The sequence below is a fragment of the Thalassophryne amazonica genome, chromosome 3, assembly GCF_902500255.1.
Source record: "Thalassophryne amazonica chromosome 3, fThaAma1.1, whole genome shotgun sequence".
NCBI lineage: Eukaryota > Metazoa > Chordata > Actinopteri > Batrachoidiformes > Batrachoididae > Thalassophryne > Thalassophryne amazonica.
Window position 1 is genome coordinate 23,886,114 of NC_047105.1, and position 17,479 is coordinate 23,903,592.

The 17,479-nt window shown below is 45.2% G+C and overlaps 1 protein-coding gene across 1 annotated transcript in view; it reads left to right on the forward strand.

Moving 5' to 3' along the window:
• matn4 (matrilin 4) overlaps positions 1 to 17,479 on the forward strand; it is a 157,173-nt gene that overhangs the window by 98,709 nt on the left and 40,985 nt on the right. The window contains exons 10-11 of the mRNA XM_034165921.1: positions 6,944 to 7,066; positions 7,798 to 7,920. Of these exons, the coding sequence (XP_034021812.1) occupies positions 6,944 to 7,066; positions 7,798 to 7,920 (246 nt within the window). The remainder of the gene's footprint in view (positions 1 to 6,943; positions 7,067 to 7,797; positions 7,921 to 17,479) is intronic.

Below are 17,479 nucleotides of genomic sequence, written 5' to 3' on the forward strand. Positions count from 1 at the left end.
CTGGGGGGTTCCCATGATGCACTGTTTCTTTCTCTTTTTGCTCTGTATGCACCACTCTGCATTTAATCATTAGTGATCGATCTCTGCTCCCCTCCACAGCATGTCTTTTTCCTGGTTCTCTCCCTCAGCCCCAACCAGTCCCAGCAGAAGACTGCCCCTCCCTGAGCCTGGTTCTGCTGGAGGTTTCTTCCTGTTAAAAGGGAGTTTTTCCTTCCCACTGTAGCCAAGTGCTTGCTCACAGGGGGTCGTTTTGACCGTTGGGGTTTTACATCATTATTGTATGGCCTTGCCTTACAATATAAAGCGCCTTGGGGCAACTGTTTGTTGTGATTTGGCGCTATATAAAAAAAAAATTGATTGATTGAAATTGATTGAAGATAGCTTATGTAATTAATCTGCTTCGCGGCAAGGCACGCGCTTGGGCTACAGCGCTCTGGGAGCAAAATTCACGGCTCCTTCTGACATATGATGGGTTTGTGAGGGAGTTCAGAACAGTGTTCGATCACCCAAATAGAGGAGAGACCGCTTCAGCCGTGCTGCTGTCAATGAGACAGGGGCGCCGGAGCGCAGCTGCTTATGCAGTCGACTTCCGCATCGCGGCTGCGAGGTCCGGCTGGAATAACACTGCCCTCCGCGCCGCCTTCGTAAACGGACTGTCGTTGGTCCTGAAGGAGCTCCTGGTGGCTAAGGACGAACCGCGGGATTTAGACGGGCTTATTGATCTCGTTATACGATTAGACAATCAGTTAGAGGAACGCCGTCGGGAGCGAGGCGAAGGACGTGACCGGATACGCGCCCCCCTCTCCCTTCCTGGTTAGAAAAGGGGCCGCCCTCCCCACGCTCCACAGCCGCAGCGCTTTGTGGGGCAACAGCTCCCCCTGTTGACGTTGTTAGGGAGACGCACAGGGCCAAAATGGGGAGGCTGATCCGTGGAGAGTGTTTTCTCTGCAGCTCAACAGAGCACACACAGAGAGACTGCCCCAAACGGACAAAACGTCAACACTCGCCCTTAGAGACTGGGCTAAGGGGGGGTCAAGACATTCAAGTGAGACACACACAAATTGCCACACGACTCCCAATCACAATCCTGAGCGGGGATTTAACCCTTCAAGCCCGAGCACTGGTGGACACGGGGTCAGAAGGGAATCTGCTAGACAGCAGATGGGCAAAGGAGGTAGGGCTCCCTCTGGTGGCGCTTCCTACGCCATTGCAGGTGCGGCACTAGATGGCACCCTCCTCCCTTTACTCACACACAAGACACCACCAGTAACTCTGGTGGTGTCTGGAAACCACCGGGAGGAGATTGAGATTTTGTAACTCCTTCTACCTCCCGCGTGATTTTGGGCATCCCATGGATGTTAAAGCACAATCCCCGGATCGATTGGCCATCTGGGGTGGTGGTTCAGTGGAGCGAAACCTGCCATCGGGTGTGTTTAGGATCCTCGGTTCCTCCCGGTTCCCAGGCTAAGGAGGAGGTCAAAGTCCCTCCCAATCTGACGGCAGTGCCGGTTGAGTACCACGAACTTGCTGACGTCTTCAGCAAGGATCTGGCACTCACCCTTCCCCCGCACCGTCCGTACGATTGTGCCATTGATTTGGTTCCAGGCGCTGAGTTCCCGTCCAGCAGGCTGTACAACCTCTCACGACCTGAGCGTGAATCAATGGAGACCTACATCCGGGACTCATTAGCTGCCGGGCTGATCCGGAACTCCACCTCCCCGATGGGGGCAGGTTTCTTTTTTGTGGGCAAGAAAGATGGCGGACTTCGTCCATGTATTGATTACAGGGGGCTGAATGAGATTACCGTTCGCAACCGATACCCGTTGCCATTATTAGATTCCGTGTTCACCCCCCTGCATGGAGCCAAAATCTTTACTAAGCTGGATCTTAGAAATGCGTATCACCTGGTTCGGATCCGGAAGGGAGACGAATGGAAGACGGCATTCAACACCCCATTAGGTCACTTTGAGTACCTGGTCATGCCGTTCGGCCTCACAAACGCCCCCGCGACGTTCCAAGCATTAGTTAATGATGTCTTGCGGGATTTCCTGCACTGATTCGTCTTCGTATATCTAGACGATATACTCATCTTTTCTCCGGATCCTGAGACTCATGTCCGGCATGTACGTCAGGTCCTGCAGCGGTTGTTGGAGAACCGGCTGTTTGTGAAGGGCGAGAAGTGTGAGTTTCACCGCACATCTTTGTCCTTCCTGGGGTTTATCATCTCCCCCAACTCCGTCGCTCCTGGTCCGGCCAAGGTTGCGGCGGTGAGAGACTGGCCCCAACCCACTAGCCGTAGGAAGCTGCAACAGTTCCTCGGCTTTGCTAATTTCTACAGGAGGTTCATTAAGGGCTACAGTCAGGTAGTTAGCCCCCTGACAGCCCTGACCTCACCAAAAGTCCCCTTCACCTGGTCGGATCGTTGCGATGCTGCGTTCAAGGAGTTGAAACGGCGCTTTTCGTCTGCACCCGTTCTGGTGCAGCCCGATCCTAGTCGCCAGTTAGTGGTTGAAGTGGACGCCTCGGACTCAGGGATAGGAGCTGTGCTTTCCCAGAGCGGGAAGACCGATAAGGTCCTTCACCCGTGTGCCTATTTTTCCCGCAGGTTGACCCCGGCCGAACGGAATTATGACGTCGGCAATCGAGAACTCCTTGCGGTGAAAGAGGCTCTTGAAGAGTGGAGACATCTGTTGGAGGGAACGTCCGTGCCATTCACGGTTTTCACTGACCACCGGAACCTGGAGTATATCAGGACCGCCAAGCGGCTGAATCCCAGGCAAGCCCGCTGGTCACTGTTCTTCGGCCGTTTTGACTTCCGGATCACCTACCGTCCCGGGACCAAGAACCAGAGATCGGATGCCTTGTCCCGGGTACATGAAGATGAAGTCAAAACGGAGTTGTCGGATCCACCGGAACCCATCATCCCGGAGTCCACTATCGTGGCCACCCTCACCTGGGACGTAGAGAGAACCGTCCGGGAGGCCCTGGCACGAAGCCCGGACCCCGGAACTGGGCCGAAGAACAGACTCTACGTCCCACCAGAAGCTAGGGCTGCAGTCCTGGACTTCTGTCACGGCTCTAAGCTGTCCTGTCATCCAGGGGTGCGAAGAACCGTGGCAGTTGTCCGGCAGCGCTTCTGGTGGGCGTCCCTAGAGGCCGACGTCCGGGATTATATCCAGGCCTGCACCACCTACGCCAGGGGCAAGGCTGACCATCGCAGGGCTTTGGGTCTGCTCCAGCCGCTGCCCGTGCCCCATCGCCCCTGGTCCCACATCGGCCTGGATTTTGTCACGGGCCTCCCGCCGTCCCAGGGCAACACCACCATCCTCACGATAGTGGACCGATTCTCCAAGGCGGCCCACTTCGTGGCCCTCCCGAAGCTCCCGACGGCCCAGGAGACAGCGAACCTCCTGGTTCACCACGTCGTCCGGCTGCATGGGATCCCAACAGACATCGTCTCCGATCGCGGTCCCCAGTTCTCCTCGCACGTATGGAGGAGCTTCTGCCGGGAACTGGGGGCCACGGTGAGTCTCTCATCCGGGTACCATCCCCAGACCAACGGGCAAGCAGAACGGGCCAATCAGGAGATGGAGCAGGCCCTGTGTTGCCTGACAGCCGCGCACCCGGCGGCCTGGAGTACCCATCTGGCCTGGATCGAGTATGCCCATAACAGCCAGGTGTCGTCAGCCACCGGCCTCTCCCCTTTCGAGGTATGTCTGGGGTACCAACCTCCTTTGTTTCCAGTGGTTGAGGGAGAGGTCGGTGTGCCCTCGGTCCAGGCCCACCTACGGAAGTGCCGTCGGGTGTGGCGTGCCGCCCGTTCTGCCTTGCTGAGGGCCCGGATGAGGTCAAAGGCCCATGCAGACCGTCGGCGGACCCCGGCCCCTGCGTATCGGCCAGGGCAGGAGGTGTGGTTATCTACCAGAGACATCCCCCTCAAAGTGGACTCCCCCAAGTTACAGGACCGTTACATCGGCCCCTTCAAGATCCAGAAGGTCATCAGTCCAGCCGCAGTGAGGCTTCAGCTGCCGGCCTCACTGCGGATCCATCCTGTATTTCACGTGTCCCGGATTAAACCACATCACACCTCACCCCTCTGTACTCCGGGCCCGGCACCGCCTCCTGCCCGGATCATCGATGGCGAGCCGGCTTGGACTGTACGCCGGCTTTTGGATGTCCGTAGGATGGGCCGGGGCTTCCAGTATTTGGTGGACTGGGAGGGGTACGGACCTGAAGAACGCTCCTGGGTGAAGAAGAGCTTCATCCTGGACCCGGCCCTCCTGGCCGATTTCTACCGCCGCCACCCGGACAAGCCTGGTCGGGCGCCAGGAGGCGCCCGTTGAGGGGGGGTCCTGTTGTGTGGGCCGCCAGAAGAGGAGGTACTGCTGGCCCACCACCAGAGGGCGACCTGTCTGGAGTGCGGGCTCCAGGCACCAGAGGGCGCAGCCGCCTCACAGGAGCAGCCAGGGTGACAGCTGTCACGCATCACCTGCAACAGCTGTTACCAATCATCTGATCGGCAGGAGTATATCAGCAGGACGACGTCTCCACCTCTTTGCCGAGATATCGTTCTACCTGGAAGGTAATATTCTCAGCTCACTGTGTGACAGTAATCTTTTGTGACTTTGTGCGTTATATAACAGACTCCTTTTCCAACGAGAGGTGGAGGTAGTTTTCCTGCCGTGCGGATTGCTGGGTGCAAACGCGGCCTCATTTAACTGTTCTTTGTTCCTCGCCAGCAGTACTAGGTCCGACACGCGGAGGCAGTGGCCACCTGGGAGTTCGGGACTTGGCGGCTCCAGTATTCCCGGGGTCCTGTGGTGGAGGAAACCGTGTGGTTCCGGTTCTACTTCGGAGAGGCGTCTCCTATCTTCGAGCCTGCCCACACGACACCTTTGTAAATTGAATTTTGTCCATTATTGTAATCCGTTGTATTTGTTGTGCACGTTCGCAACAGTAAAGTGTTGTTATTTGACCTATTCCATTGTCCGTTCATTTGCGCCCCCTGTTGTGGGTCCGTGTACTTACACTTTCCCAACAAAAATGAGTGGTTAAAATTTGAACCATAAGTTAAACATGTATGCCTCTGGATGACTTGGTGACATTGCGATTATATTAGTATGGTGTTAAAGGAAATGATTTTTTTTTTTGGTCACCAGTTCTCCTTTGCTTACAGACGATAGAGTGGTTTCTGATTGCAGAGGGTAGAACAACATGCTTATTAGGAAACTTTTAACAGGTAGGCCTCAACAGCTTTAACAGTTTTAAAAATGTTTTTCACTGTTCAGCTTAGTTTAGTACGTTATCGGTCTAAAAGTTATCTGATGGTAATTCATCGGAAGATAATTAGTCCGATGTTGGTTTTTAAATTTATCTAAAAGGATAATCCGATAATGAAAATATTATCTTTGATAAGTATCTGTTATCGGATTATCGGAAGTCTGCCCACCACTGCACGGGGAGAACATGCAAACTCCACACAGAAGGGCCACAGGTGGGAATCAAATCCATGACTTTCTCGCTGTGAGGCAATGCTAACCACTAACCCACCGTGCTGCCCTTGTTTGAAACTCTAAGTGAGATTTTAACTTGTATTAAGAGCTTTACAACAAGTTTATCTCAAAAGAGAAGAGGACTGAATCGCCACATTTCAGGAGCGGGAAGAAGTCAAATTTGGAATATTTTCTTATAAAATGACTTTCTGTAAATGATTCATCAATTATATAAGTAGTTCTTTTTTTCCAGCAGAATAAATAATCACTTAATTGAAAATCATATCAGCAGGAGTCATTTAGTACTTTTAGGTACTTTTCAAGCAAAAAATGCCAAACATTTAGCATTTTCTGATTCTGAAATACCTGATTTTATTCTGACTTGAATCCCTTAGTAATGAGGACAGATGGTCTGAATAAATGAGCATTTTGAAATCATAACGGTGAGCATCTAATTCATGTAAAAGGAACTAACAGATTAATCCATAAAAACATTTACTTCATTAATTTTATTACCTACTTGCAGACTGAGTTTTGACAAGGAGCATTGTTTGTTAGTGATTTTCAGAAGAAATATTACTTTCTGCATCACACTTTGTGTTCACATACAGATGTATAGAAACACACAGAGAGAGACAGAAAAAAACAAGGACAATACTGCCGAGAGAAATCTCAAATTTGATGCAGTGTCTTAATCAATTAATGTATTAATCTTAATGTAATTAATCAAGGTTTAATCTTCAGCAGCAAGGTTCATCCTGAGCCATTAAGTCCTTGTGGACATTTCTCTATACAATAGCTTTCAAAGGCTCCACCCCCTGGCGGCTATAACTAGAACTGAAAGGCAACCGACGTCGAACTTACCCAAGGCCATAGTGAGTTGACCTTGTGTACCAAGTTTCACTTTGATACGCAGTATTTGTAATGATATTGTGTAAGAAATGTTTCAGATTCTTGTCCGCCTGGTGGCCACTATTATAACTGAACCATGTCCAACATCAAATTTGGTAGAGGTCTCAGTGAGGTGACTTTGTGTGCCAAGTTTCACTTTGGTACAAAAACTCTTTTTTGAGATATCGTGTACACAAGGTTTCGAGAACTCAATCCCTGGTGGCCACAATTATACCTGAAATGCACCCAACCTCTTCACTCAACAAGATCTTAGTGAGGTGGCATGGTGTACCAAGTTTCAAACTAATACACAATGTCTTTGTCAAGGTATCACATGCACAGTATATCAGAGACTCTGCCCCCTGGTGGGCACAGTTAGAAATGAAGCATGCCCAACGTCAAACTTGCTAGTCTGAGTGAAGTGACCTTGTGCACCAAGTCGTACCTTGATGTACAAAGCCTTTGTCATGATACTGCACACACACGAAATGAAGCATTGACTATTCCAGCAAAACAGACATGACAAATAACGTGTGTGTGTGTGTCTGTGTGTTATTTAGCCGTTGACCTGTGTGCTGCGGGGGAACATGACTGTGAACAAATCTGTCTCAGTGCGCCCGGCGTCTACACCTGCGACTGCAACAAAGGATTCAAACTCAACAGGGACAAGAAGACCTGCACAAGTCAGTGAAGAACACCAAAAACATCAGTTCCTGTTTTAGAATGTCTGTTTTCAAAGTTCTACATCAAATCTACATGAAAGAGAACAAGTTTGATTCTGTCTTTCTACAAGTAGTATCACTTAATCCCACTGAGCCAAACAGTAATATTGTATATATTGTGTGTGTCAGTGTTCCTCTCACTGGGCTTGATATGGGCGGGGCTCTGTAGGAAAATGTGATGTCACACATTTTTGTGACCAGTCAAACTTATGGAAAATTGTTAAGTATAATAGCTAAACATTTTGTGTGTTGGTGGTGACTTATTTAGTTAGAGTGTAAAAAATGAAGACAGACACCTGAAAAGTGAAGCCATAATTTCTCCACTGCCACCTAGTGGCTGGATGTAAAACACCTCATTAATCTTGTACCTCTTTAATATGAATCACTGAGACATGAGTGAATATAACACTGCACAGGTACAGTTAGAGGGTCACGCTAAGACTCAGCTGCACTGTGGTGCAACATACTCAACCTCTTGATCTATAAAACATTACGCTGGCCTTGCTGCACCCCTGCACCAAGATTTTGAAAATCTCTCCATAAATGTGAGGAATCCTGGAGAACATGTATCCAACAAAAACAAATGTGATGAAGTCAACCCGTCCTGTATGTTGGCTTAGCTCACGTGGCGGGAACCTGATGTCTGGGGTGCATGTTTTTGTATCACATGTTGATTGATGGTGTGCTTGCAGGGACGGACACGTGTTCCACAGTGGACCACGGCTGTGAGCACCACTGTGTGAGCACTCCAGGATCTTATTACTGTATCTGCCCTGAGGGACAACCGCTGCAGGAGGACAGAAAGACGTGTGGCAGTAAGTCTGCGCTCTGTCTGTCTATAAAGTTTAAAACACCCGATGCCACAACAGTCGTCACCGATGTACAAAACTGATCAGCTTTCAGTGTGGACATTAAACGCAGACGTACCTTAAGGCGTTGCACGAGTTCAGATTTTTAACGAAGTCAAGTCGAGGTTTACGAACCGCTGATGGTCACAAATCAGCAGCAACAATATCAATAACTGTTATAAGTTCCATTTCAGTGCCAAAAAAAGAAGAAAAACTGACTGATCTTTGCTAAGATGATCTTTTTTCCACAAGGAAACACACGACTTCCGGGCCAGCTGTACGGAATTTGTGGCTTGTACTCTATGTGGCCATTAAAGTGGGGAGATAAAATAAAATATTAAAATTAAAAAAATAAAAATCCAGGACAATATCAATTTTTTTCCAGGATATTCGGTAGTTTTCAATGAATAGAAAAATACTCTGATAAATTTCCAGGTTTTCCAGGATGCCTCTGAGGGTATGAATCAGATCAGAACTCGCACACTGTTCCTTTGTGACCGTCTTCATAAAATTCTAATTTTCTAAGAGCACTGAACTTTCAGAATATTACAGAGGTTGAAACATAAACAGAAAATGCCATGTTATTCCACCTGACGCCACTGAGAGACGCTGTTGTACAGGTTTGGCACGGCTCCTCTGTAGTTATAATGACTAAACTCACTTCAGCAGTGCCAAATATCAGCAGTATCAGATTTTGTTCTGTAAGTTTTTTTTTTTAATTATTATTATTTTTTAAGGCAGCTATGGGACTTAATCTTGAATCACTGATATTGTTCATGAAGCTTTTTGGGGAAAAGAAGACTGAAGTTAATTCTGCAGGGCTGAAATAAAGAAGTATGAGAAAATAAAGTCAATGTTACATTGATGTGAAAAGCAGCTCTGTTATGTCTGGGATGAACTGGCTGGACAAACACGTGACCTTTTGATATTTCCTGTGCTCCAGGCAGACTGAAAGAAATCCAGAGTGTCTGCCAGTAACGCTCACACGCCGCCTTCACATGAAGATTTGTAGAAGATCAGTTAGATTCTTGGTCTGTTTAAACTGCTATTGAAGCGTTCTGATCCAGGTGCTGGATGCTGCATTTCTTGCTCACCGTGGAGGAACAATTTAAACTTCCTTCTAATTTATGATGTGGATGTTTACTATTCCCAAGCGTTGTGCGATGTCAAAGCCTGCAGACCCAGAAACATGAATGTCACCATGGAGATAAGTGAATGTCTCTACTTCTCATCACTTCACAGTTGTTGCAGTTGCCACTTGTCTTTCGTTCTTGTCTGTCTTCATCTTGTTTTGGTGGTCAGCCCTTCCTGATAGAAGTTGTCTGTTGGCTTTGAGTAGGATGGTGTAGGCTGATCGGGAAGGGCAGATGGGGGTCACACACGCACACCACGTTCACTCATGAAGTACATACTATCTGTCTTGCAAGAACAAATTGCATATACAGTAGTGTTCAGGATAATAGTAGTGCTATGTGACTAAAAAGATTAATCCAGGTTTTGAGTATATTTCTTATTGTTACATGGGAAACAAGGTACCAGTAGATTCAGTAGATTCTCACAAATCCAACAAGACCAAGCATTCATGATATGCACACTCTTAAGGCTATGAAATTGGGCTATTAGCAAAAAAAAGTAGAAAAGGGGGTGTTCACAATAATAGTAGTGTGGCATTCAGTCAGTGAGTTCGTCAATTTTGTGGAACAAACAGGTGTGAATCAGGTGTCCCCTATTTAAGGATGAAGCCAGCACCTGTTGAACATGCTTTTCTCTTTGAAAGCCTGAGGAAAATGGGACGTTCAAGACATTGTTCAGAAGAACAGCGTAGTTTGATTAAAAAGTTGATTGGAGAGGGGAAAACTTATACGCAGGTGCAAAAAAGTATAGGCTGTTCATCTACAGTTATCTCCAATGCTTTAAAATGGACAAAAAAAAAACAGAGACGCGTGGAAGAAAATGGAAAACAACCATTAAAAAGGATAGAAGAATAACCAGAATGGCAAAGGCTCACCCATTGATCAGCTCCAGGATGATCAAAGCTAGTCTGTAGAGTTACCTGTAAGTGCTGTGACAGTTAGAAGATGCCTGTGTGAATCTAATTTATTTGCAAGAATCCCCCACAAAGTCCCTCTGTTAAATAGTAGGAATGCAGAAGAGGTTACAGTTTGCCAAAGAACACATCAGCTGGCCTAAAGAGAAATGGAGGAATATTTTCTGGACTGATGAGAGTAAAATTGTTCTTTTTGGGTCCAAGGGCCTCAGACAGTTTGTGAGACGACCCCCAAACTCTGAATTCAAGCCACAGTTCACAGTGAAGACAGTGAAGCATGGTGGTGCAAGCATCATGATATGGGCATGTTTCTCCTACTATGGTGTTGGGCCTATATATCGCATACCAGGTATCAATCAATCAATCAACTTTTTTCTTGTATAGCGCCAAATCACAACAAACAGTTGCCCCAAGGCGCTCCACATTGCAAGGCAAGGCCATACAATAATTATGAAACACAGTCTACGTCTAAAGCAACATAACCAAGGGATGGTCCAGGGTCACCCGATCCAGCCCTAACTATAAGCCTTAGCGAAAAGGAAAGTTTTAAGCCTAATCTTAAAAGTAGAGAGGGAGTCTGTCTCCCTGATCTGAATTGGGAGCTGGTTCCACAGGAGAGGAGCCTGAAAGCTGAAGGCTCTGCCTCCCATTCTACTCTTACAAACCCTAGGAACTACAAGTAAGCCCGCAGTCTGAGAGCGAAGCGCTCTAATGGGGTAATATGGTACTACGAGGTCCCTAAGATAAGATGGGACCTGATTATTCAAAACCTTATAAGTAAGAAGAAGAATTTTAAATTCTATTCTAGCATTAACAGGAAGCCAATGAAGAGAGGCCAACACGGGTGAGATATGCTCTCTCCTGCTAGTCCCCGTCAGTACTCTAGCTGCAGCATTCTGAACCAACTGAAGGCTTTTTAGGGAACTTTTAGGACAACCTGATAATAATGAATTACAATAGTCCAGCCTAGAGGAAACAAATGCATGAATTAGTTTTTCAGCATCACTCTGAGACAAGACCTTTCTGATTTTAGAGATATTGCGTAAATGCAAAAAGGCAGTCCTACATATTTGTTTAATATGCGCTTTGAATGACATATCCTGATCAAAAATAACTCCAAGATTTCTCACAGTATTACTAGAGATCAGGGAAATGCCATCCAGAGTAACGATCGGGTTAGACACCATGCTTCTAAGATTTGTGGGGCCAAGTACAATAACTTCAGTTTTATCTGAGTTTAAAAGCAGGAAATTAGAGGTCATCCATGTCTTTATGTCTGTAAGACAATCCTGCAGTTTAGCTAATTGGTGCGTATCCTCTGGCTTCATGGATAGATAAAGCTGGGTATCATCTGCGTAACAATGAAAATTTAAGCAATACCGTCTAATAATACTGCCCAAGGGAAGCATGTATAAAGTGAATAAAATTGGTCCTAGCACAGAACCTTGTGGAACTCCATAATTAACTTTAGTCTGTGAAGAAGATTCCCCATTTACATGAACAAACTGTAATCTATTAGACAAATATGATTCAAACCACCGCAGCGCAATGCCTTTAATACCTATGACATGCTCTAATCTCTGTAATAAAATTTTATGGTCAACAGTATCAAAAGCAGCACTGAGGTCCAACAGAACAAGCACAGAGATAAGTCCACTGTCCGAAGCCATAAGAAGATCATTTGTAACCTTCACTAATGCTGTTTCTGTACTATGATGAATTCTAAAACCTGACTGAAACTCTTCAAATAGACCATTCCTCTGCAGGTGATCAGTTAGCTGTTTTACAACTACCCTCTCAAGAATCTTTGAGAGAAAAGGAAGGTTGGAGATTGGCCTATAATTAGCTAAGATAGCTGGGTCAAGTGATGGCTTTTTAAGTAATGGTTTAATTACTGCCACCTTAAAGGCCTGTGGTACATAACCAACTAACAAAGATAGATTGATCATATTTAAGATTGAAGCATTAAATAATGGTAGGACTTCCTTGAGCAGCCTGGCAGGAATGGGGTCTAATAAGCATGTTGATGGTTTGGATGAAGTAACTAATGAAAATAACTCAGACAGAACAATCGGAGAGAAAGAGTCTAACCAAATACCGGCATCACTGAAAGCAGCCAAAGATAACGATACATCTTTGGGATGGTTATGAGTAATTTTTTCTCTAATAGTCAAAATTTTGTTAGCAAAGAAAGTCATGAAGTCATTACTAGTTAAAGTTAATGGAATACTCAGCTCAATAGAGCTCTGACTCTTTGTCAGCCTGGCTACAGTGCTGAAAAGAAACCTGGGGTTGTTCTTATTTTCTTCAATTAGTGATGAGTAGAAAGATGTCCTAGCTTCACGAAGGGCTTTCTTATAGAGCAACAAACTCTTTTTCCAGGCTAAGTGAAGATCTTCTAAATTAGTGAGACGCCATTTCCTCTCCAACTTACGGGTTATCTGCTTTAAGCTACGAGTTTGTGAGTTATACCACGGAGTCAGACACTTCTGATTTAAAGCTCTCTTTTTCAGAGGAGCTACAGCATCCAAAGTTGTCTTCAATGAGGATGTAAAACTATTGACAAGATACTCTAACTCCCTTACAGAGTTTAGGTAGCTACTCTGCTCTGTGTTGGTATATGACATTAGAGAACATAAAGAAGGAATCATATCCTTAAACCTAGTTACAGCGCTTTCTGAAAGACTTCTAGTGTAATGAAACTTATTCCCCACTGCAGGGTAGTCCATCAGGGTAAATGTAAATGTTATTAAAAAATGATCAGACAAAAGAGAGTTTTCAGGGAATACTGTTAAGTCTTCTATTTCCATACCATAAGTCAGAACAAGATCTAAAATATGATTAAAGTGGTGGGTGGACTCATTTACTTTTTGAGCAAAGCCGATAGAGTCTAATAATAGATTAAATGCAGTGTTGAGGCTGTCATTCTCAGCATCTGTGTGGATGTTAAAATCGCCCACTATAATTATCTTATCTGAGCTAAGCACTAAGTCAGACAAAAGGTCTGAAAATTCACAGAGAAACTCACAGTAACGACCAGGTGGACGATAGATAATAACAAATAAAACTGGTTTTTGGGACTTCCAATTTGGATGGACAAGACTAAGAGACAAGCTTTCAAATGAATTAAAGCTCTGTCTAGGTTTTTGATTAATTACTAAGCTGGAATGGAAGATTGCTGCTAATCCTCCGCCCCGGCCCGTGCTACGAGCATTCTGACAGTTAGTGTGACTCGGGGGTGTTGACTCATTTAAACTAACATATTCATCCTGCTGTAACCAAGTTTCTGTTAGGCAGAATAAATCAATACGTTGATCAATTATTATATCATTTACCAACAGGGACTTAGAAGAAAGAGACCTAATGTTTAATAGACCACATTTAACTGTTTTAGTCTGTGGTGCAATTGAAGGTGCTATATTATTTTTTCTTTTTGAATTTTTATGCTTAAATAGATTTTTGCTAGTTATTGGTGGTCTGGGAGCAGGCACCGTCTCTACGGGGATGGGGTAATAGGGGGATGGCAGGGGGAGAGAAGCTGCAGAGAGGTGTATAAGACCACAGCTCTGCCTCCTGGTCCCAACGCTAGACAGTCACAGTTTGGAGGATCCCAAAAAATTGGCCAGATTTCTAGAAATGAGAGCTGCTCCCTCTAAAGTGGGATGGATGCCGTCTCTCCTAACAAGACCAGGTTTTCCCCAGAAGCTTTGCCATTTATCAATGAAGCCCACCTCATTTTTTGGACACCACTCAGACAGCCAGCAATTCAAGGAGAACATGCGGCTAAACATGTCACTCCCGGTCTGATTGGGGAGGGGCCCAGAGAAAACAACAGAGTCCGACATTGTTTTTGCAAAGTTACACACCGATTCAATGTTAATTTTAGTGACCTCCGATTGGCGTAACCGAGTGTCATTACTGCCGACGTGAATTACAATCTTACCAAATTTACGCTTAGCCTTAGCCAGCAATTTCAAATGTCCTTCGATGTCGCCTGCTCTGGCCCCCGGAAGACAATTGACAATGGTTGCTGGTGTCGCTAACTTCACATTTCTCAAAACAGAGTCGCCAATAACCAGAGTTTGATCCTTGGCGAGTGTATCGTCGAGTGGGGAAAAACGGTTAGAGATGTGAACGGGTTGACGGTGTACACGGGGCTTCTGTTTAGGGCTACGCTTCCTCCTCACAGTCACCCAGTCAGCCTGCCTTCCCGACTGCACGGGGTCTGCCAGGGGGGAACTAACGGCGGCTAAGCTACCTTGGTCCGCACCGACTACAGGGGCCTGGCTAGCTGTAGAATTTTCCACGGTGCGGAGCCGAGCCTCCAATTCGCCCAGCCTGGCCTCCAAAGCTACGAATAAGCTGCACTTATTACATGTACCGTTACTGCTAAAAGAGGCCGAGGAATAACTAAACATTTCACACCCAGAGCAGAAAAGTACGGGAGAGACAGGAGAAGCCGCCATGCTAAAACGGCTAAGAGCTAGTAGCTACGCTAAGCTAGCGGATTCCCAAACAGGGAATCCGACACTAGACAGGCTGTGGAGCAGCACAGGTAACGCACGACAACAGTGCTAAAATAAAATAAAAATCCACTAGACAGGCTGTGGAGCAGCACAGGTAACGCACAACAACAGTGCTAAAAAATAAAATAAAATAAAAATAAAAATCCACTGGACAGGCTGTGGAGCAGCACAGGTAACGCACGACAACAGTGCTAAAACAAAATAAAAATCCACTAGACAGGCTGTGGAGCAGCACAGGTAACGCACAACAACAGTGCTAAAACAAAATAAAAATCCACTAGACAGGCTGTGGAGCAGCACAGGTAACGCACGACAACAGTGCTAAAACAAAATAAAAATCCACTAGACAGGCTGTGGAGCAGCACAGGTAACGCACAACAACAGTGCTAAAACAAAATAAAAATCCACTGGACAGGCTGTGGAGCAGCACAGGTAACGCACGACAACAGTGCTAAAACAAAATAAAAATCCACTAGACAGGCTGTGGAGCAGCACAGGTAACGCACAACAACAGTGCTAAAACAAAATAAAAATCCACTAGACAGGCTGTGGAGCAGCACAGGTAACGCACAACAACAGTGCTAAAACAAAATAAAAATCCACTAGACAGGCTGTGGAGCAGCACAGGTAACGCACGACAACAGTGCTAAAACAAAATAAAAATCCACTAGACAGGCTGTGGAGCAGCACAGGTAACGCACAACAACAGTGCTAAAAAATAAAATAAAATAAAAATAAAAATCCACTGGACAGGCTGTGGAGCAGCACAGGCAACGCACGACAACAGTGCTAAAAAAAATAAAATAAAATAAAAATAAAAATCCACTGGACAGGCTGTGGAGCAGCACAGGTAACGCACGACAACAGCGCTAAATAAAAATCCACTGGACAGGCTGTGGGGCAGCACAGGTAATGCACGACAACAGTGGTAAAAAATAAAATAAAAATAAAAATCCACTGGACAGGCTGTGGGGCAGCACAGGTAACGCACAACAACAGTGCTAAAAAATAAAATAAAATAAAAATAAAAATCCACTGGACAGGCTGTGGAGCAGCACAGGTAACGCACAACAACAGTGCTAAAAAATAAAATAAAATAAAAATAAAAATCCACTGGACAGGCTGTGGAGCAGCACAGGTAACGCACGACAACAGCGCTAAATAAAAATCCACTGGACAGGCTGTGGGGCAGCACAGGTAACGCACGACAACAGTGGTAAAAAATAAAATAAAATAAAAATAAAAATCCACTGGACAGGCTGTGGGGCAGCACAGGTAACGCACAACAACAGTGCTAAAAAATAAAATAAAATAAAAATAAAAATCCACTGGACAGGCTGTGGAGCAGCACAGGTAACGCACGACAACAGCGCTAAATAAAAATCCACTGGACAGGCTGTGGGGCAGCACAGGTAACGCACGACAACAGCGCCCAAAAAAATAAAATCAAAATCAAAATCCACTGGACAGGCTGTGGAGCAGCACAGGTAACGCACGACAACAGCGCTAAATAAAAATCCACTGGACAGGCTGTGGAGCAGCACAGGTAACGCACGACAACAGTGCTAAAAAATAAAATAAAAATCCACTGGACAGGCTGTGGAGCAGCACAGGTAACGCACGACAACAGCGCTAAATAAAAATCCACTGGACAGGCTGTGGAGCAGCACAGGTAACGCACGACAACAGCGCTAAATAAAAATCCACTGGACAGGCTGTGGAGCAGCACAGGTAACGCACGACAACAGTGATAAATAAATAAATAAATAAATAAATAAATAAATAAATAAATAAAATAAAATAATAAAATAAAAATCCACTGGACAGGCTGTGGAGCAGCACAGGTAACACACGACAACAGTGCCAAAAAAAATAAAATCAAAATCAAAATCCACTGGACAGGCTGTGGAGCAGCACAGGTAACACACGACAACAGTGCCAAAAAAAATAAAATCAAAATCAAAATCCACTGGACAGGCTGTGGAGCAGCACAGGCAACGCACGACAACAGTGCTAAAACAAAATAAAAATCCACTAGACAGGCTGTGGAGCAGCACAGGTAACGCACAACAACAGTGCTAAAAAATAAAATAAAATAAAAATAAAAATCCACTGGACAGGCTGTGGAGCAGCACAGGCAACGCACAACAACAGTGCTAAAATAAAATAAAAATCCACTAGACAGGCTGTGGAGCAGCACAGGTAACGCACAACAACAGTGCTAAAAAATAAAATAAAATAAAAATAAAAATCCACTGGACAGGCTGTGGAGCAGCACAGGTAACGCACAACAACAGTGCTAAAAAATAAAATAAAAATAAAAATCATGGATCAGTTTGGATATGTCAAAATACTTGAAGAGGTCATGTTGCCTTATGCTGAAGAGGACATGCCCTTGAAATGGGTGTTTCAACAAGACAATGACCCCCAGCACACTATTAAACAAGCAAAATCTTGGTTCCAAACCAACAAAATTAATGCCTCGCAGATGTGAAGAAATCATGAAAAACTGTGGTTATACAACTAAATACTAGTTTAGTGATTCACAGGATTGCTAAAAAAGCAGTTTGAACATAATAGTTTTGAGTTTGTAGCATCAACAGCAGATGCTACTATTATTGTGAACACCCCCTTTTCTACTTTGTTTTTTTATTAATAGCCCAATTTCATAGCCTTAAGAGTGTGCATATCATGAATGCTTGGTCTTGTTGGATTTGTGAGAATCTACTGAATCTACTGGTACCTTGTTTCCCATGTAACAATAAGAAATATACGGTACTCAAAACCTGGATTAATCTTTTTAGTCACATAGCACTACTATTATTCTGAACACTACTGTATGTGTATTTATGTATGTAAATGGTTCTGCCAGTGTGGCATTTACCATCACTATATATGCAGACGGGAACAAAAAATACAGAGGCACTTCTGGTGGACAAGTCCAGGAAGTCAT